The sequence below is a fragment of the Marmota monax genome, unplaced genomic scaffold (assembly GCF_021218885.2).
Source record: "Marmota monax isolate L192 unplaced genomic scaffold, Marmota_monax_Labrador192_F-V1.1 WCK01_AAM20220418_F8-fsc00663, whole genome shotgun sequence".
Classification (NCBI taxonomy): Eukaryota; Metazoa; Chordata; class Mammalia; order Rodentia; family Sciuridae; genus Marmota; species Marmota monax.
The window spans coordinates 171987-192874 of NW_026695006.1; the positions used below are offsets into that span (position 1 = coordinate 171987).

Here is a 20888-nt window from a genome sequence, read left to right on the forward strand (position 1 = left end):
GTGCTGCTATAAACATTGAAGTGGCTGTGTCCCTGTAGTATGCTGTTTTTAAATCCTTTGGGTATAGTTCAAGAAGACGGATAGGTGGGTCAAATGGTGGTTCCATTCCCAAATTTCCAAGGAATCTTCATATTGCTTTCCATATGGACTGCACCAATTTGCAGTCCCAGCAGCAATGTTTGAGTGTACCTTTTACCCCACATCCTCTCCAACACTTATTGTTGTTTGTCTTCATAATAGCTACCCTTCTCACTGGAGTGAGATGATATCTTAGAGTAGTTTTGATTTACATTTGTCTAATTGCTAGAAATGATAAGCATTTTTTCATATATTTGTTGATTGTATAACCTCTTCTGAGAAGTGTCTGTTCAGGTCCTTGGCCCATTTGTTGATTGGGTTATTTGGTTTTTTTGGTGCTTAGCTTTTTGAGTTCTTTATATTCCCAAGAGTTTAGAGCTTTATCTGATGTGTGAGGGGTAAAAATTTGCTTCCAGAATGTAGGCTCTCTGTTCACCTCAATTTTTTTTTCCTGAGAAGAAACTTTTTATTTGATTTCATCCCATTTATTGATTCTTATGTTTAATTCTTGCACTATAGGAGTCTTATTAAGGAATTTGGGGCTTAATCCCACATGATGAAGATTAGGGCCTACTTTTTTTTTTCTATTAGACACAGAGTCTTTGGTTTAATTCCTAGGTCCTTGATTGGGCAAATGCTTGGAGACTTCAGGGAACAACAAAGCACAATACTTAGTCCAAAATCTGAGTATGACCCAGGGAAGAAAATAATATCTAAATTGCTGAAAAAATAAATGTAACTCAAGCTTGCCAGTTGGAAAATTGAAAAAAAAATGATGTGATTTTATTTGCCACATGGACAAGTGATGACCCAAGGGAAAAAAATAAAAAATAAAAACTATACAAACAGGAATGGTGTTTCAGCCCCTTGTGTATTTGTCAATGTATCACTGCCCACTTTCATGGAGGCTCACAGAAGGCCTGGCAGGTGCCATGGAGAAGACTTGGACCTGGATGGCAGCATTAGAACACTCTTTTCTTCCAACTGAAGTTAATCAATATCGTGAGCCTGCATCCTGGATGGAGGCAGAAAATAACAATCATTACAGAAGATTTAGAGAGCTCAGAACAGTGTAAAACCAAACTGTGTGTCTGGGCTCATTAGCTCACTGGTGAGAAATATCTGCAATGGCCACATGATGACAGCCTTTCTCAAACCAAGGTCAACCTGGGTGCTTGCCTTGTTTCCAGGCCAGTCACCTGGAGGCCAGGCATTGGGCATTCACCTGCCTTCTTACCAAACCTACAAAGCCAGTGCCCATGTGTTTGTTTATTTACATATGTATATAGATACAATATCTTTATTTATTTATTTTTTTGTGGTGCTTAGTTTCAAACCCAGTGCCTCATGCATGCAAAGCAAGTGATCTACCACTGAGCTACAACTCTAATCTCAGGTGTTAATTTTTAATTGCAGCTGAACACTCTGGGCAGGGGAAAAAACAACAGCGTGATGAACTACTGACCCCAGCTGGCTTGTTTTGCTGCAGAGCTGATGAGTTTCAAAAGGGAATTATGTGTGAGGTCTTGCTCCCCAAGTTACAATGATGCAAAAATACACATAATACAGAGAACTTATACTTTAAAAGGGCTCAAAGTTTTTCTCTCTTTGAGAAAAAAAAATATTTGGCTATCATTGTGAGTCTAGGAAAGCTGATTCCAGATTTTCCTTCTTTTGTAAATAACTTCATAGGTTTTAAATAAAAAAAATCAAGACTCTCACTAATCCACTAAAGTACATACTGTTTTTCCTTGCCTCAGTTAAACATGGGAGGCCTTGTGACTTCTTGCTTCCTGGGATCCCATGCATCATAGCACCCAGCTAAAGCCATAGCTTTTTAAATACATGTTTCATACTTTATCATGTATGAGCATTAAATTATTAATATTCCATTATTACTAATATTTCTATAATAAAATAAAAACTAAGATATTTGTTAATAAGTGGATAAAAACTTTGATTAATATATTGATAACAAACATGAAACATTTTGAGAATGATGAAAAATACATTTAATGTAATGTCTTCATTATTTTAGCTCTCTATGACTAATAGTAGATAACTCCTTCAATGTTTCTTCATTTTCTTTTGGTCATTTAAATTACAGTTCAGCAAATGTTTTTAAGTACACAAATTCCAGATTTTGTATTTTTAAAGAACAAAAATGAGAGATTTGAGCTCCTGTTGGGATTTTAAACTTCATAAGCCATTTGGGGCATTTTAACACATATTTTTATATATGTGCACACAGCCTAATTCTTAGAGAGGGATGACTTGGAGTTATAGTGTACTGTCCTGAGCAAAAGAGAAAATTGCCTTAGGTTATTTCTAATAACTTTCAACTTTTTGAAAAAAAAAATAATTATTTGTCTTAAGAAATAAATTGTATGAAATCAATTATTTATCTTTCTAGCATTCTTCTTCCCTTTTTATTTTATTAAGAAGAAATAATGGGGCTGGGACTGTAGCTCAGTGGTAGAGCACTTGCCTTGCATGTGTGAGGTACTGGGTTCAATCCTCAGCACCACATAAAAATAAATAAATAAAGACATTGTACCAACTACAACTAAAAAAAATAAAAGAAGAAGAGGAAGAAGAAGAAGGAGGAGGAGGAGGAGGAGGAGGAGGAGGAGGAGGAGAAAAAGAAGGAGAAATAATAACACAAAAGAATTCCAAAAAGTTAAGTGGTTCAGTGTGGGTATAAAGGTGTATCTATGATTCTAAAAATAGAAATAAGGATCAAATTATCAGATTTGCCTCAAACAAGAAAGGTACTGACTTATTTCCACCATTCTTCACTAGGTTCCTGAGATTGTGAAAAATCACCAGCTCCCCGGCCCCAAAATTTATTTTGTTTCTCAAAACCAGTTCAAGCTAAAATATACTAGGAGCACTGTAGTTTTAGACAAAAGTGGGTTTCTAAATGATACAAATAATATGAGTTATCTACTTTATTTTGTAGATAGAATTTTTTTCTTTTCTCCTTTTTCTACCTAGATAATCATTCTGTACATATTCTCTTTTAGGCACAGATCTTGAAAGAAAGTTCCAGAAATAAGACATGGATCTTACCTTGATACACAGAGTAATTAAGGCACATACTTGGAGCTTGGCATAAAAAGTGGCATAGAGAAATAAAATAAGTAGAGATCATTGAAAATTATACCTAAGTGCTAAGCAGCACATTCATAGTCTATAACTACATGAAGAGACAAGTAATAATAGCATATTTCATAAATCAGTCACTACTAATATACCATGATTACAGATATTTATGAAGAGACAGTTTTATGTAGATTTATTGGTTTAAAAAGGAAAAAATCAAATAATGTAAGTGATTTAAAAATGCCATTGATATTTTTCTGCCTTCAATGCCCTTTTAGCTGATATTTAAATTGTAATTAGCCGCTCCGCCGCTCCGCCCGCGCGTCCCGCGTCCGCTCGTCCGTCTCGTTGCCGCCCCCGGCCCTGCGGGCGCGGGCCTCTGCGTGCGGCGCTCCTCGCCAGCGGGCGTCCCCTGGGCCTTCGCCTGGTTGCCGCGGGACTCTGCCCAGGGGAATGGTCTGCGGGCCGCGTTTTTGGAGACAGGAAGTGAGGCGGGCGATCCCCATGAGCGCGCAGCGGCACGGGCTGGCGTGCGGGCGCGGCTGCGGCGGCCGCGCAGCGGGGCCCGGGGAGGCGGGCCGCTGAGCGGGCGCGCGGCCCCGAGGATGCGGGCGCGGGTGCAGCGCTGGCGTGTATGCTCCCTTCTCTTGGCCTTTGGAGACTCTGTTGCTTTTTAATGGCGGCGGCAGCTGCTGGATGAGCGGCGCGAAACTGGACAGAGTTCATCCCTTCAAGAGAGGGCCGCTTTCTCCCGACGTCATCACCGCGGGATTTTCCTTCTTTGCCCCTCCATTCTTGAAGGGAGAAGATGCCACTGCCATTTGGATTGAAATTGAAACGCACCCGGCGCTACACGGTGTCCAGCAAGAGCTGCCTGGTTGCGCGGATCCAGCTGCTCAATAACGAGTTTGTGGAGTTCACATTGTCTGTGGAGAGCACTGGCCAGGAGAGCCTGGAAGCTGTGGCCCAAAGACTGGAGCTGCAGGAGGTCACTTACTTCAGCCTCTGGTACTACAACAAGCAAAATCAGCGCCGATGGGTAGATTTGGAGAAACTTTTGAAGAAGCAACTGGATAAATATGCATTGGAACCTACTGTCTATTTTGGAGTGGTGTTTTATGTGCCTTCAGTTTTACAGCTACAGCAGGAGATTACCAGGTATCAGTATTACTTGCAGCTGAAGAAAGATATCTTGGAGGGAAACATTCCTTGTACGTTGGAACAAGCGATTCAGCTAGCAGGTTTAGCCGTTCAAGCTGATTTTGGTGATTTTGATCAGTATGAATCCCAGGACTTTCTTCAAAAATTTGCCTTGTTTCCTGTGGGATGGTTACAAGATGAAAAAATATTGGAAGAAGCAAGCCAAAAAGTGGCCTTACTACATCAAAAATACAGAGGGCTCACGGCTCCTGATGCTGAAATGCTGTACTTGCAGGAGGTAGAGAGAACGGATGGCTATGGAGAAGAGAGCTACCCTGCCAAGGACAGCCAAGGGAGTGACATAGCCACTGGAGCATGTCTTGAAGGTATCTTTGTGAAACACAAGAACGGAAGGCCTCCTGTGATATTTAGGTGGCAGGACATTGCTAACATGTCCCACAACAAGTCCTTTTTTGCATTAGAGCTGGCAAATAAAGAGGAGACCATCCAGTTTCAAACTGAAGACATGGAAACAGCAAAATATGTATGGAGACTGTGTGTCGCTCGACACAAATTTTACAGATTAAACCAGTGTAACTTGCAAACTCAGACTATCACAGTGAACCCAATCAGGAGGAGGTCATCTTCAAGGTTGTCTCTGCCTAAACCCCAGCCCTATGTGATGCCTCCCCGGCCCCAGCTGCATTATAATGGACATTATACAGAGCCATATGCTTCTTCCCAAGATAACCTCTTTGTGCCCAACCAGAATGGATATTATTGTCACTCCCAGACAAGTTTGGATAGAGCCCAAATTGACCTCAATGGTCGAATCCGTAATGGTAGTGTCTACAGAGCACACAGCACCAGTTCCTTAAATAACCCTCAAGCGTACTTGCAGCCCTCTCCTATGTCCTCCAACCCGAGTATTAGTGGAAGTGATGTCATGAGACCCGACTACATCCCCACTCATCGGCACAGTGCCCTGATACCCCCGTCTTACCGCCCGACCCCAGACTACGAGACTGTGATGAAGCAGCTCAACAGAGGCCTGGTGCATGCCGAAAGGCAGAGCCACTCGCTGAGAAACCTCAACATCGGCAATTCCTATGCATACAGCAGGCCGGATGCCCTGGTCTACAGCCAGCCTGAAATTCGGGAGCACGCGCACTTCGCCTCTCCCCAGTCGGCCCACTACCCATTCAATTTGAACTACAGTTTCCACAGCCAGTCTCCCTACCCCTACCCTGCCGAGAGGCGGCCCGTGGTGGGCGCTGTCAGCGTGCCCGAGCTGACCAACGTGCAGCTCCAGGCGCAGGACTACCCGGCTCCCAACATCATGAAAACCCAGGTGTACCGCCCACCGCCGTCCTACCCGTACCCAAGGCCGGCCAACAGCACCCCAGACCTGTCGCGCCACCTCTACCTAAGCAGTAGCAACCCGGATCTCATCACCAGGCGGGTCCACCACTCGGTGCAGACGTTCCAGGAGGACAGCTTGCCCGTGGCCCATTCCCTGCAGGAGGTCAGCGAGCCCCTGACGGCCGCCCGGCATGCCCAGCTGCAGAAGAGGAACAGCATCGAGATCGCGGGGCTCACGCACGGCCTGGAGGGACTGTGGCTCAAGGAGAGGACCATGTCGGCCTCGGCCGCAGACGTGGCGCCGCGCACCCTTGCCGCGGGGCGCCAGCCCGGCGTCTTCGCTGAGCGGACTAAGCCGGACGAGCCCGAAGAGCAGGAAGGTGGGAGATATGGCCACAAGAAGTCTCTCTCGGATGCCACCATGCTGATACACAGCAGCGAGGAGGAGGAGGAGCTGGAGGAAGATGGGGCGCGGGCCGTCCTGGCACGGCCTGAGCCCCGACCTGAGCCCCGGCAGCCCGCAGCCTACACCCACGAGCCGCTGCCCGGCTGCCCCTGTGCAGCGGGCACCCCGCTGCCAGGGCCTCTGCATATTCACGAGCCCAAGCCCCACGGGGCAGAGGCAGAGCAGAGGGCGAGGGAAGGTGGCCACGTCCACGCAACCGTGGAAGCCCGGCGGCCCCGAAGGGACGGGCTGTTGACGCCCTCCATGTCCGAGGCTGACCTGACCACATCTGGGCGGTACCGAGCCAGGAGGGACTCTCTGAAGAAGAGGCCGGTGTCAGATCTGCTCTCGGGGAAGAAGAACACTGTGCAAGGGCTCCCGCCCCTGGGGGGAATGAAAAAGACTCGAGTAGATACAAAAAAAATTGGTCCCCTTAAATTGGCTGCCCTCAATGGACTCTCCTTGTCTCGATTGCCTCTACCTGATGAAGGAAAGGAAGTATCCACCAGAGCGACAAATGATGAAAGGTGTAAAATTCTGGAACAGCGGTTAGAACAGGGAATGGTATTCACAGAATATGAAAGAATTCTTAAAAAACGACTAGTTGATGGAGAATGCTCAATAGCCCGACTCCCAGAAAATGCAGAAAGAAATAGATTCCAAGATGTCCTTCCCTATGATGATGCAAGAGTGGAGCTTGTCCCAACCAAGGAGAACAACACGGGTTACATCAATGTATCACATATCAAGGTCTCTATCAGTGGAATTGAATGGGATTATATTGCCACACAGGGGCCATTGCAGAATACCTGTCAGGATTTTTGGCAGATGGTATGGGAACAGGGAATTGCAATTATAGCAATGGTGACAGCAGAAGAGGAAGGTGGAAGGGAGAAGAGCTTTAGATATTGGCCACGACTTGGTTCCAGGCACAACACTGTCACCTATGGAAGATTTAAGATCACAACCCGGTTCCGCACAGACTCTGGCTGCTATGCCACCACAGGCTTGAAGATGAAGCACCTTCTCACGGGGCAAGAGAGGACAGTATGGCATCTCCAGTACACAGACTGGCCTAAGCATGGCTGTCCTGAGGACCTCAAGGGATTTTTGTCATACCTTGAGGAGATCCAATCTGTTCGACGTCATACAAATAGTACAAGTGAACCAAAAAGCCCCAACCCTCCTCTGCTGGTCCACTGCAGTGCTGGGGTAGGAAGAACCGGTGTGGTCATTTTGTCAGAGATGATGATTGCTTGTCTGGAACACAATGAGGTCCTGGACATCCCGATAGTGCTGGACATGCTGAGGCAACAGAGAATGATGCTGGTGCAGACCCTCTGCCAGTACACGTTTCTGTACAGAGTTCTCATTCAGTTCCTGAAAAGCTCCAGGCTCATCTAAGCTCCCAGACCTTCTCACGGGGACCCATCATGGGAAGCGTTTACAGCTAAAACAAAGTGCTTGCCTAATTCATACTTTCTCCTGGACACCTGATCGGCACCGAGATCCATCACGACTGGCGGTGCAGTATGAATAGTGGCGCGCATGAGGCTGCAGAGGGGCTGGGACCTGGGAGAGGTGCAGAAGAACAAGGACTCGGTGCTGAGGGTGTTGCCTGGTCTGTCCAGTTTGCAGTACTTGCACACATTTTGGAGATTGTATTTTTTAAACAATTCTCTATTTTACGGAAGCTATGCTGGGCAATTCTGGCAATCATTAAGGCGCATAGATTTCTATCTTGTAGATTTGTATCTTAAACTAGTTTTTGATAATGGAATTTTATGTAATGACTAAAGTATTTAGGGGTTTTCTTAGCAAGAAACTGAACTTTCTGTGGGGAAGATCCGCAAACTTGAGTGGTTCTTGTATGATTTTGTATTTAAAACCATATTACTACCTTTGTTATTTAAAACAATAACAACAAAACCTTGGGTACTTAATGGGTTGGACACTAAGCCCAAAACTCTAAAGAAAATCTATAAGTGTTATTTTGAAACATAGAAAGCATTTTTATATTCAAAAATTTTTTATCGTAAAAGTTCTATATATTTGTACCTTCTATATTTTCCAAATGAGCTCAACTCATGAAGATACTGCAGTGAGTCAGTTAATGTAAAGGAAAGTTGGAATGAAGGCATATTATTTTAAATGTAAGTGAATCAGATTAACTAATTTTTCAGTATTATTCATAAACCTAAATGAGTTTGATTTTATGGGTAAAAAAATGAAGTGAAAAACAGTTGCATAGGATGGTTTTAAGCACTTTTATGTTAAAGATAAAATCTGAGTTTTAATATATGTGTTGGTTGATATTTGAACAGTAACAATGGACATTGTTTCAAAAAGTGTTCCTAAGGGAAGGATTAAGAGTATGTAGGGTGACTAGGACAAGAGTAAGTGGCATGTGATGGTACAAAAATGCAGTATTATCTATACTCAGACTGAAATGCCAGGGTTTAGAGTAGGAACTGGTGAGGGTGGGCACCCATCCCATACTGTCCCTAGTGAAGTCAAGTCCTGTCACTCTCAATGGCTTACTATTTCCTTGGAGTTGTCCTACCTAAATCTGTATTTTTTTTCCCCACAAATAATTCAGATTTATATTATCATTAAAAGAAGACCTTAAGAGGCTTTCTGTTGGTTTAAAGTAGGGAATTATTATTAATAATTTTACCTCTTCTCCCAAAACCATAGTCCAAACTTGTGGGGCCACCAGAAATTGCTGCAGTGTTCAGAAGGTACTTGAATTGTAGCTACTTAATCTCCTCACTTCAGTCCTTCGGTCAGTGTTAGGTACTTAGTGCCCCGGCCCTTCCCATTTCAACACTTCCCACTGGACAGCCAGGCTGAGCTGAAGGGGAGAGTACTGTCCTGGGTTCTGGCTGAAGTGGCCTTATTCAGCTGCTGTTGAGTAGGTGAGGGCAAATCGGTACATTCAGAGTCCTCTCCTTTTCCCTGAGGCTAATTCCTCATAATGGAGAGATCTAAAATGTTAAATCTAGGGTTATTTCCCCTAATTACAATATTTTGGGCATTGTTCTGAATCCCATCTCCCTCCTGAAGTGTTTTACTGTTGTGAACACTGTGTGTCATCAGCCATGAGACAGGACTTCCTACATGAGTGTGCACCAGTCTAACTGATTTATCCAGAAACAGCTACCTACGGGGGGCATTCAGAGGGTACTAATGACAGTGGATATTGAAAGTGGACACACTTCTTTCTTAGGAACAAGAGATCAGTTTTAAATCTCAAATTGTTTTAAAAGTTGTGGTTAAAGAATAATAGACTGAAAAGAAAATATTCAGAAAGAGCTTCCCAGATGATTACGTTCCATCTCCCATCTCCATATTGTATAAAAGATGACAATTTTTTTTCCTTCCAATGGTACGTTTTTAAAAAATGCTTTCTGTCAGGCTTACATTTTTGAAGTATCCCATTGACAAGAACAACATATTGTAAAACAAAGATCTAATTAAAGAGTAATATATGATAAAAAAAATTGTAATTAATTCCAACCAATAAGATGGATAAATGGGTAAAGGTTATTCACTATGAGTAAAACTACACAAAAATACTATCAAAACTGCCACTCCTGTCAAAATACTTCTGCCTGACCAAAAGACTACTTCTTTGGAACCATTGCTGTAGATATGATTTTTGTAATAAGCATTTTTGTAATAAGAAAATTATGATTTTCTTGCACATTACCTGACATATTTATGCTGCAAATTTACTCCTTTGTCCTAAACATAATTCTGAGAAAGACTCACATCTCTGCTGAATCCTCTGCAAAGCCTTTTCCGAGCTCTTGTCTTCCTCCCAGCACATGTTCCATCTTCCAATTTTACCACCTATATTCTAAAAGGAAACTTTCTAACTTCTAAATTACTTTGACACTTGAGCTCTCTTTTAATTTTTAAGTTTATATCATTTTTATATTAAATACAGTGCTTTCAGTAAAGAATGGCCATTAATATGTTCCTGGTTTATTTAGAAGAATTCTGTTATGTTCTTGGTTTTGTTGACTGTGAAATGAAAAATAGGTTAATACTGTACAGAGTAAAAGGATTGTTTTAAAATTCCAGGCCTTTTAAATTATGTTTTATATTATGTCATTGAGGTATTTATACCAATATAAATATATTTGATAGCACCAGGTGAAAACATTCATAATTGGAAAATAATTTCCTATGCAATACTAAATACAAAATTTACTACTTTTTAATGTTAAAAGTCCTTTAGGACAGTTCACGTTACCAATATTTGTTGTATATATTACATCTAGTTTTAATGTTAAGGCTTATATTTGCTTCTGTTTGAAATAGAAAGTATGTTAAATTTTATTTCTTCAAATGGTGAATGTTAAGATTAGATTAGATTTTCTAGCAGAGGTTTGCATGAAACACTTGTGATATGTTAAGGCAGATCTATCTAAGACTGCAGTTTCTTTTTAAAATGATTGCTTTGGTTTTTCTAAAATAAGTGAGGTTTTGTATGATAAAACTATATATATATATATATATATGAAAGTCAGATGCAAATTGAATTTTAAAGTTGAAATATAGAGTCCACAGTCATACTTTATTTGACTCACCTAACGATAATATTTTCCAAAACAAATATTTGACAAACATCTGGTAAACAATGTATGAAAAATCCTTTTAAACTTAATGTTAAAGAAACATATCCCATTTTCTAGAGGTGGACAAAATATTTGAAAACAGTTCACAAATAAAGATGTACAAAATACCAGTAAGAAGGAGAAAGAAACCAGTCATCAGAGATATTCAAATTAATATCTTAGTAATATACTGTTACACATCTATTAGATTTGCTAAAATACAAAATGTTAAAAACCTCTCAAGTGGGCATGATTGTGCAGCAACTGGGAATCCCATGTGGAATTTCTGAGAATAAAAAATGGTACCAATATACTGGCATTTTTTATTTTTGTTTCTGAAATTAAGCATAGACACCAAATCTGAGTCCCCAAAATTCCACTCTGAGGTTTTACCCAAGAGAAATGAAAACATAGGTCACAAAAATAGCATTTAGTAATATTTTATTCATAATAACTAAAAACTCTAGTTTGGAGTCTACAGATAGGAAAATAAATACACTCTGGCAAATTTACTTATACACTGAGTAGTATTCAGTAAAGTCCTTTAGTGCATTACTGATGAATGTACCATGAATGAATAACCAAACAGGATAACTAAAGTGTATCTTATATAAAAGAACATAAACCCTGATATGTTTTACATAAAATTCTAGCACAGGAAAGTCATCAGTTAATACTAAATACTGATTGCTTCTGGAGTGATGGGGTTGAAATGGACTGGTATAAAGAATTGGGGGATTTGGATGCTTATCAGTCATGAAGATACAATCATGGGACAGGGGTTTCGTAAGAAACTATGTTCCACTGGGTGTGGTGATACATGCCTCTAATACTAGAAGCTTGGGTGAATGAGGAAAAAGGATCACATTTTTGACACCAGACTCAGCAACTTAGGAAAGTTGTAAGCAACCTAAAGAAACCCTGTCTCAAAATGTAGATAGATAGAGATAGATAGATAGATAGATGATAGATAGATAGATAGATAGATAGATAGAATAAAAGAGCTGGGGATGTGGCTTAGTGGTTAAGCATGCCCTTGGGTTCAATCATTAGTACTAAAAAATAAATTAATTAATTAAATTAAATTAAAATTAAAAAAATAATAGAAAATAATTTCATAGTCTGAAATTGTCCAGAGGATTATCCAAAAAGGAGAAGTTTGAGGGAACTCATGGGGAAGAAGAGAGTCAGAGAAGTTGTCTATTGGAATTATTTTTCCAGGTGATATAGCTATTTGTATGGCAGGGGTTATAGATATCTGAAGGATAATAGCACCTTGGGATTTCTTAACCACATTTTCTTTTAATTGTACATCAGATGCTAGGTGTCCAAAGTAGGTGAGATGTGAGTGGTTAAATTTTTACTGCTTGTATTTATATTTTTAATATAATTAGTGGTAAATAAATTTGTATTTCTCATTCATGAACTTTTTACCCAATGATTTTATGTCTGTAATGAATATTTAATCCAGGAGCAAGCACATGGAGACCATTCTTGCTAGTTTAAATAATTAATGACAAGGAGAAAAAGAGAACTTTTGGGATTGATAATAATTACGTATATTTTGATAGGAGTTTAGAGTACACAAATAAATAAATCTGCCAAATCTTGGTAAATGTATACTTTAGATATGTATATTTGTGGTTTCTTTATGTAAGTTTTTATAGCAAGTGAAGAAAATTGAACTGTAGTTAGTGATAGTCATGTTGTAGTAGTTAAGGAATAATGAACTGTTTTTTTTTGTTGTTTTTTTTGTTTTTTTTTGCAGTTCACACTAAAATGCCAAAAATGAAAGAAGTTAATCAATTGAAGACCAGATTCTTGGATGCCTATAAAATTTTAATTTTAGAATCTAGCTTGGGTTATTCCAAGATTTATACTAAAAGACAGATGGCATATGTAGTAGAGTAGCATGCAAAGGAGTTAACCATTCAGATACTGAGAAGTACTGTAAAACAAATTACCTCAGAACACATTGTTTGAAAACCAAACATGTCATAAAATTTATTACAAAACTAATTCAAGTTTTATATTTCAAAATGTTTATGATGAAGTATGAAAAATGACTGTGTGTCAAATTGGCCAGGTGATCAATTCATGACACAATGCTCTTGAATTAGAAATATTATAGACTTACTTTCTTACCAATTCTAAGGTATAATTTTATAAAAACTTTGTCCTATAATTCTTGATGTGACTAATCGATATGAGGGTTTTTTCTGTTATGGGGGAATTCCTTCTGCTATGACAATACATGTGAATTGTTGTCATCATTTCTGTGCTCCAGGAGGGCTCTACTGGATTGCTGGATGGGTAAAACACAAAAGAGGCCTGCAGAGGGTGAAAGGGCATCTCTTTCTCTACAATGATCGTCTTATTGTGGCCAAAATCTAGTAAGTATATTGCACACTATCTTCTATTTATCATTAAATAGAAGAGAGTATGCAGTAAACTTACTAGATTATATCTCCACTAACAAAGATATCCTTTGTACATAATGCTCACAGTAAAAATGCGTGGCCTCCATCACTAGAGTTAATACCTAAAGTGAGCTATATGTTTGGTTTTATTTTCCAAAAAATTATTCAAATTTTCATGTAGTCAACACATTTTTATTTAGGCGGTCTTTTTTTTTTTTTTTTTGGTCATACCCTGAGTAAATATAGGAGATACAGTGAAGAATGTGATGATCTGGTCCCTGTTCTTTTAGGTGTTAAATTTTAACATGATATTATATTTTACATGAATGTGGCAAAATTAGATTATTTGACTTTCTCTGGAGAAAAGAGGGTAACATGTAAAATAAAAGACAGAGGGTGTTTAGAGATATCCAGGGGGAAAATTATTATTTGTTGCAAGCAAGTTACCACTCAGGACCCGAGAAGAAGAATTGTATATCAAATTGTCCCCAAACATAACATTTTATAACTAACCATCTCATGTACTTTCTCTGAGTCAGAATCTAGAAATGTCTAGCAGGGTGGTTCTGGCTCAAATACCAAACGAAATTTGCAGTCATCTCAAGAATCAACAGATGGGTGTATTCTAAGCTCACAAATAAGGGTAATGGCAGCCTCAGCTCCTTACTGGTTATTGGGCCAAGACTTTACTTGCTTCCATGTGAGCCTCTGCACAGTTCTGCTCATAACTTAGTAGGTCACCTTCTTCAAAGTGAAAGAACTTTTTGAAGCAATGTACCACCATTTCTGATGTATGCTCTCGGCCAGACAAACCAAACATGGCACAACATAGAAGGATCCACAGAAGGATAAAATATCAAGAATCAGGGATCATTTCTGGGCCATCTTGAAAGCTTGAAACCACAATGGCTATCATAAGAAACTTGGATTTCATTTTACAGTGTTTTCATTGGAAAGTGTTATAATTCATATCTTGAAACATTTACTCAAGTTAGATAATAATATTTACTGAAGTTATTCAATGTTCCTCAAGTTGGAAAGTGGTCAAGAAGAAATATAGAGTTATTATTAATACAAGGTTATTATCATTGTTCCAATAAGAGAACAAGAACTATATCTGGGTATACAATATGTATAGAAACATTTGGATAAATATGTATTTGGAATGTGTTTTAGGAATACCTAAGAGGATTCATTTGTTTTCCACAATAAATACCAAGGCAGATAATATCCAGCCTAAAGAAAAGGGTCTCTTAATTATCTTTTCTCCTCTTTGTTATTGATCAAAAATCAAGAAACAGTATTTTAACAAATGCATTTGCATAATGAGAATTTAGTCAACAGAGAATAGAAAATGCTTTATTTTTATTTATCTATACCCTCATGTGGTGAGCCGCTTCTGCCGTTTCTGCAGACTATGGTCGCCATTACAAGATGGCGCTGGCTCCGCTGTGGTCTGTGACAAACAACTCCTTATTTGGGAGAGTTGGCGCGTGGTTTTTCACCACCCTATGAGAAAGCTCCACGTGGCAGCTTCGCATTGGGGCTTGAGATGCTTTATTAAGGCTGGGAGGGGCATCCGAGGGAGAGAAGAAGAAATATCAAGGGCCTGAATAAACTGCTGAAAGAAGATTCCTGAGTTGCGTCTTCCTTGCGGGCAAGGGGTCGCGACACCCTCACATCTAAATTATGCCATGGCATTAATAAGTCACAGGCAGGGCTACATCCAAATTTGGCAAAACTTTATAATTAACATGAATGGTCTTATTACAAGTAAACTTAGGATCTTATGGTATGTTAGGGATTAATTTAAAGATACTAAACATTATTCAGGGTATTATTTTTCTCATTATATAAACAATTTATATTCAGAGAAGTTAAGTGACTTCTCCTAAATTACCAATTTTGTAGTCAGTTAAACCCACACTGGTAAATAGGTCCATTTTATTTCAAAGTATACTCGATAAATCAATATGGAGTTTGCTGTCTGTATTGCTGAATTTTTCTAAATTTCTTAGATGTTGTAAACATGTAAGTTTTTTGTTTGTTTACTTGCTTTTTTTAAACTTTTACTTTGGCTTTCTTCACTGCCCTTCCCCCCTCCCCGTTTTTTTTTTTTTTTTTTTTTTGGTACCTGGGATTGAATGCAGGGGTGCTTAATCACTAAGCCATATTCCCAGACCATTTTTATATTTTATTTAGAGACATGGTCTCACTAAGTTGCTTAGGGCCTTATTAAGTTGCTCAGGCTGGTTTTGAACTAAAAGTTCTTTTGCACCCGGCCCCCAAGCTGCTGGGATTATAAGTAAAAGTTAAAGATAACTACTCATTTTCTATATTTAAATTAGTTCTGTATTTCACTGATCCTCATATACATCAAGGTGTAATGTATAGGTAATGACTTTACTATACTCTCACATTTGTCAAGGTGTTTATTGTAAATATTTTATTGTTATATAAGGCATTCATTTTGGACAAAATATGTTCAATGTTCACTACTGGTATGAGTTTTAAAATGTTCAATGAATTGAAAATTTGAATAAGTTTTGGAAATATTATTTAACTTTTTAGGATTTCTGGGCACAATGAAGTCTCCAAATATCAGTAGTGTTTAAGAAACCTGTGGCTTTGAAACATTTTTTTTTCCCATTTGTATTCTCTCTAACCAGTATGTATCCTCAGGTGCTGAGTATTGGTGAATCATTTATGGAGGCATTGTCACATTGTCAATTTTCAAATTTCAAAAATTTCTCTCTGCTGTGATGATTGTGGAGAGGATTAAATGTTGACCCATCCTTAAAGAAATGGTACAAAGGTCTTATTTGTATAGCTTCTCTCCAGTGTGTTTTCTTGAATGTCTAGTAATGTGTGATATATAATTAAAAATGTTTCTACATTCTCTACATTTGTAGTCTTCTTTGCAGAATAAATAGCCTGGTAGTGGTGAAAAAGTTTTGATTTCTTATTAAAAGCTTTGCTACATTGTTTCCATTTGTAGGGGTTCTTTTCTGTATAAATTTTGTGGTTAATAAGGTTTGCTTTTTCTTTAAAAGCATTATCACTTTCTTCATATTTTTAAGGTTTCTCACCAGAGCATCTTCTGTTGTGGTAAATAAAGTTTTATTTTTGATTAAAAGCTTAGCCACATTATTTACATTTGGAGGGCTACTCTCCAGTGTGAGTTCTTCTGTAGCAAGGAAGGCTTGTTTTTTGACTAAAGGCTTTGCCACATTCTTTACATTTGTAGGCCTTCTCTCTAGTGTGAGTTCTGTTGTGGCAAATAAGGCCAGATTTTTTATTAAAAGCTTTGCCACACTTTTTACATTTGTAGGGCTTCTCTCCAGTGTGACTTCTATTGTGGCAAATAAGGCCTGCTTTTTGGCTAAAAGCTTTTTCCACATTCTTTACATTTGTAGGGCTTCTCTCCAGTGTGAGTTCTCCTGTGGCGAATAAGGCCTGTTTTTTGACTAAAAGCTTTTCCACATTCTTTACATTTGTAGGGCTTCTCTCCAGTGTGAGTTCTGTTGTGGTGAATAAGGTGTGTTTTTTGAGTAAAAGCTTTGCCACATTCATTACATTTGTAGGGCTTCTCTCCCGTGTGAGTTCTGCTGTGGCAAATAAGGTGTGATATTTGAGTAAAAACTTTGTCACATACTTTGCATTTGTAGGCCTTCTCTTCAGTGTGAGTTCTTTTGTGACAAATAAGGCTTGTTTTGTGACTAAAAGCTTTGCCACACTCTTTACATTTGTAGGCCTTCTCTTCAGTGTGAGTTCTTTTGTGACAAATAAGGCTGGCTTTTTGACTAAAAGCTTTTCCACATTCTTTACATTTGTAGGGCTTCTCTCCAGTATGAGTTCTGTTGTGGCAAATAAGGCCTGCTTTTTTATTAAAAGCTTTTCCACATTCTTTACATTTGTAGGGCTTCTCTCCAGTGTGAGTTCTGTTGTGGCAAATAAGGTGTGTTTTTCGACTAAAAGCTTTTCCACATTCTTTACATTTGTAGGGCTTCTCTCCAGTGTGAGTTCTATTGTGGCAAATAAGGTGTGTTTTTTGACTAAAAGCTTTTCCACATTCTTTACATTTGTAGGGCTTCTCTCCAGTGTGAGTTCTGTTGTGGCAAATAAGGGTTGATATTTGAGTAAAAGCTTTACCACATACTTTACATTTGTAGGTCTTCTTTTCAGTGTGAATTCTGCTTTGCTTAATAAAGATTGATTTTTCTTTAAAAACTTTATCACATTCTGCCCATTGGTAGGACATCTCTCCAGCATGGGTTCTTCTGTGGTAAATAAGACTTTTTTTTTTACTAAAAGCTTTGCCACATTGTTTATGTTTGTAGGGCTTCTCTCCGGTATAAATTCTTTGGAGGTGAACAAGGCCTGATTTTTGATATAATTTCTGATGTTTACTCTCACATATAGTTTTCCATATTTTCTTTTCTTGTAAATAGTCAAGATAAAAAATTCTATAGTTCCCACTTATCACTTTGTGAAATATATGTTTTATGCCCTTTTCTGGTGAATATTCTTCGTTGTGATGAGTAGTCATGGCTGAAGTAAACAAAAAATTTTAAAAAAATTACATACTAGATTGGGATAAATATATTTGCATACACAACATGAAGTTAAGGTAAAATAAGTACATCAGGAGTGTAGCAGATTAGTAAATCCAAAGTTATCATTAATCCAGAAATATATCAGTTCAATAAAAATGTATAGACAAAATTACCTTGGGAATATTACCCAAATTTTTGAAGAGACCACAGTATCCAAGAGTAGTACATCACTAAGTAGAGTAATACAATAGAGAGAAGGAAAGTATGTTACTTTTATCATCCACAGACTTTTGTCCTCCATAAGGTAGCATTCTGTATTTAGTAAATATCTACCAGTTACCTTCACTCTCAGTAGAATAAGGAAAATGTAAAACATATATAAACATCTGTGGTTTTTTTAAAGAGTGTCTGAAAACTGGTTTTTATCTACCATGATATAGAGACATAAAAATAACTGATAGATTTTGGGTGATAATACCATAAATATTCCAAAAGGTTAGAGTGGTTATGGACTCTTAAAAAAATATGAACAAAAATTTTACTAAGAATTATACACATATATGCTATAAAATTTTCCCTAAAAACCTATTTAAAAGACTATAAAAACCTTGCATAGCCTATGGCCATAATACTTTGATGAAATCAAAATATGGCAATCAAGAATAATAAATTGATTTTTATAGTTTTAAATTTGTGTGATATGATGATTTCTTTTAATGAAAATACAACTTTATGTATTTACTACATACATTATGGTATCTTACACTATTTATACAAGGTAAAATGACTAAAATGATTCAACACATGCATTATTTTATATAATTATCAGTTTTGTACTTACAAGGTATTGTATTCCTTCTATTGGTATTTATGAAGAACATAATACACTACACTCACCATGTGGTAAACAAAACTCTTGACCCTCTTATGCCCACTAAAATAAAAATATGGAGACTTTGACTAACAATGTCAGCCCTACACAAAACACAGTACCTGGTGAGCAAAATTTTACTGATTAAATTTTTGACTTCCACATGTGAATCAAAAGCTCCTGCAACTGACTCTCTGCCTGCCATATTTTACTTAATGCAAAGTCCTGCATATATATCTTATAACACTTTAAGAGACAAAATATTTTATATAACTAAATGATAATAGTATATAAGTACAATATTTATACTCATTTAATCATTGATGGGCACATATATTGAGTCCCTGTCTTGAATATTAAGAACAATGTTTGCACTAAACACAAAAGCAGAGGAATCTCTTCAATTGGCTGATTTAATTGTTCATTTAGTGCTGGCATTTCTGGATCTTTAGGTCATCCAACTTTAAATTTTTTTATGTGTGGTGCTTGGGATTAAGCCCCAAAATTCTATATCACTGAATTACAACATAAGTCTTGGACAAGAGCATTTGTGTTGCATTCTGGCAAAGAATTTTTTGACACTTTGCCCATATCTTGAGACTCTCTTTGAGGATAACTTTAATGTTGATGGACTAATTATCCTGGTGGAGGATATTTCAATGCAGCACAATATTCAATAGATGGCCTAGGTGTTTCTGAAAGATTTTTAATAAGGTTTATTTGAGAATCAGAAGCAGAAAGCAGAGCAGAATTTTTTTTAAGTTTTGCAATATGGCCATAAAAATATATGTAAAGTGAAGTTTTATTTCTGAAGAGATTAGTGTTGTTTTAAAAAAGGAGGCTAATATCTTGCTCAGAGAACCTAGAAAATGTGCTTTGAGTACATCTCAGCAATCAGCAAGGCCACACCCACTGAAGGACAAAGATTGTAGAAGTGAAAACACCTTTAAGAGACCATGAGATATAATTATACAAGCATGGAATATATCTTACTCTAATTATGACTTCATTCTTGTGGGTCTACATGATAGGGATTCACTATATATTTATATGTGTACATTAAAAAATTTTGCCAGGGGTCTGGGGATGTGATTCAAGTGGTAGCGTGCTCCCTGGCATGCGTGCAGCCCGGGTTTGATCCTCAGCACCACATACAAACAAAGATGTTGTGTCCACTGAAAACTTAAAAATAAAAATATTAAAATTCTCTCTCTCTCTCAAAAAAAAATTGTCAGATTCATTCCACTTTCTTTTTCCTAACCTTCCCTTAATTTCTCTTTTTCTAATCTACTGAATTTCTATCCCCTATTTATTGTGGATTATATTCCACCTATTAGCAAATATATTTGACTTTGGTTTTGTGGGACTGTCTTATTTCTCTTAGCTTGATGATTTCCACATCCATCCATTTACTGGCAAATATCATAAATTCATCTTAAGAGCCCAGTAATACTCCATTGTGTATATATGCCACATTTTCTATATCAATCTATCTGTTGTATATGTGTTTCATAGTTTGTGTATGCTGAAAACATATACTGTAATTTTATGTGGAAATACCTTTAAACATGAGAATTGTTCAAAAAATAAATATATTGACTACTTCACAAATGAGAAAAAATAAAAATAAAAAAGACCTTTGGAGCACTGTACTGCATAGGGATGCTGAAATGAATCTCAGGATTCGTTTCAACATGCTCAACTGCCCAGGCATTCAAAAGTCCTTTGCAGCTGTGGTCCAAGAACACATAGCTACTGCTGCACAAGCTGGGAAACAGACCTTGGCCTCACCGATAGGCTTCCTTTTCTGAAGGAATGCAGGATGCTGGAGTTAAAGGTCCCTAGAGCTTCCATCAAGATTTCCAAAGAAACCCTGAAGGTCAGGAAAAACATACCAGGGTGAAAATCTTGCAAGTATGACAGATGAAAGTGTGAGAAGGGAGACAGTGCTGCAGTGGAGTTGTTCCAGATTTAGCGTGGCACATGGAATATGTACCAATGAAAACTATTGGCTGCAGACAAAGCCAGCCTAAGGGAGAGGCATATAAGCTGCAACAACAAAGTCACAGGGATGGGGTACCTGAGTCCTTTCGAGAGCACGTTTCATTGCCAATGTACCCCAGATGCTAGATTTGGTGCTACTATACCTAATGTTTTCCCCCACTGGATTTAGGTCTTATTTTGATCACATTCCTTTTTTCTATGTCTATATCCATGTCTTTTGGAGTGGGATTTTGTACACTGTGACATTATATATTGGATGTGTATATTTTGCTTTTGATTTTT

General features: G+C 38.1%; 2 protein-coding genes across 2 annotated transcripts; one reads left to right on the top strand and one right to left on the bottom strand.

Annotated features, from left to right (window-relative positions):
• The first annotated feature begins 3882 nt into the window (after positions 1-3882).
• Positions 3883-9644, top strand: LOC124081366 (tyrosine-protein phosphatase non-receptor type 21-like). Its single transcript, XM_046427571.2, has one exon. It carries the CDS (start codon positions 3992-3994, stop codon positions 7532-7534), a length of 3543 nt encoding a protein of 1180 aa, XP_046283527.1. The 5' UTR covers positions 3883-3991; the 3' UTR covers positions 7535-9644.
• Positions 9645-15099: 5455 nt separating this feature from the next.
• LOC131423540 (zinc finger protein OZF-like) lies at positions 15100-18329 on the bottom strand. Its single transcript, XM_058573683.1, is given in 2 exon segments — positions 15100-16568; positions 16570-18329. Coding segments are annotated over 2 exon segments (1383 nt in total). The 5' UTR covers positions 17725-18329; the 3' UTR covers positions 15100-16340.
• Positions 18330-20888: the final 2559 nt, after the last annotated feature.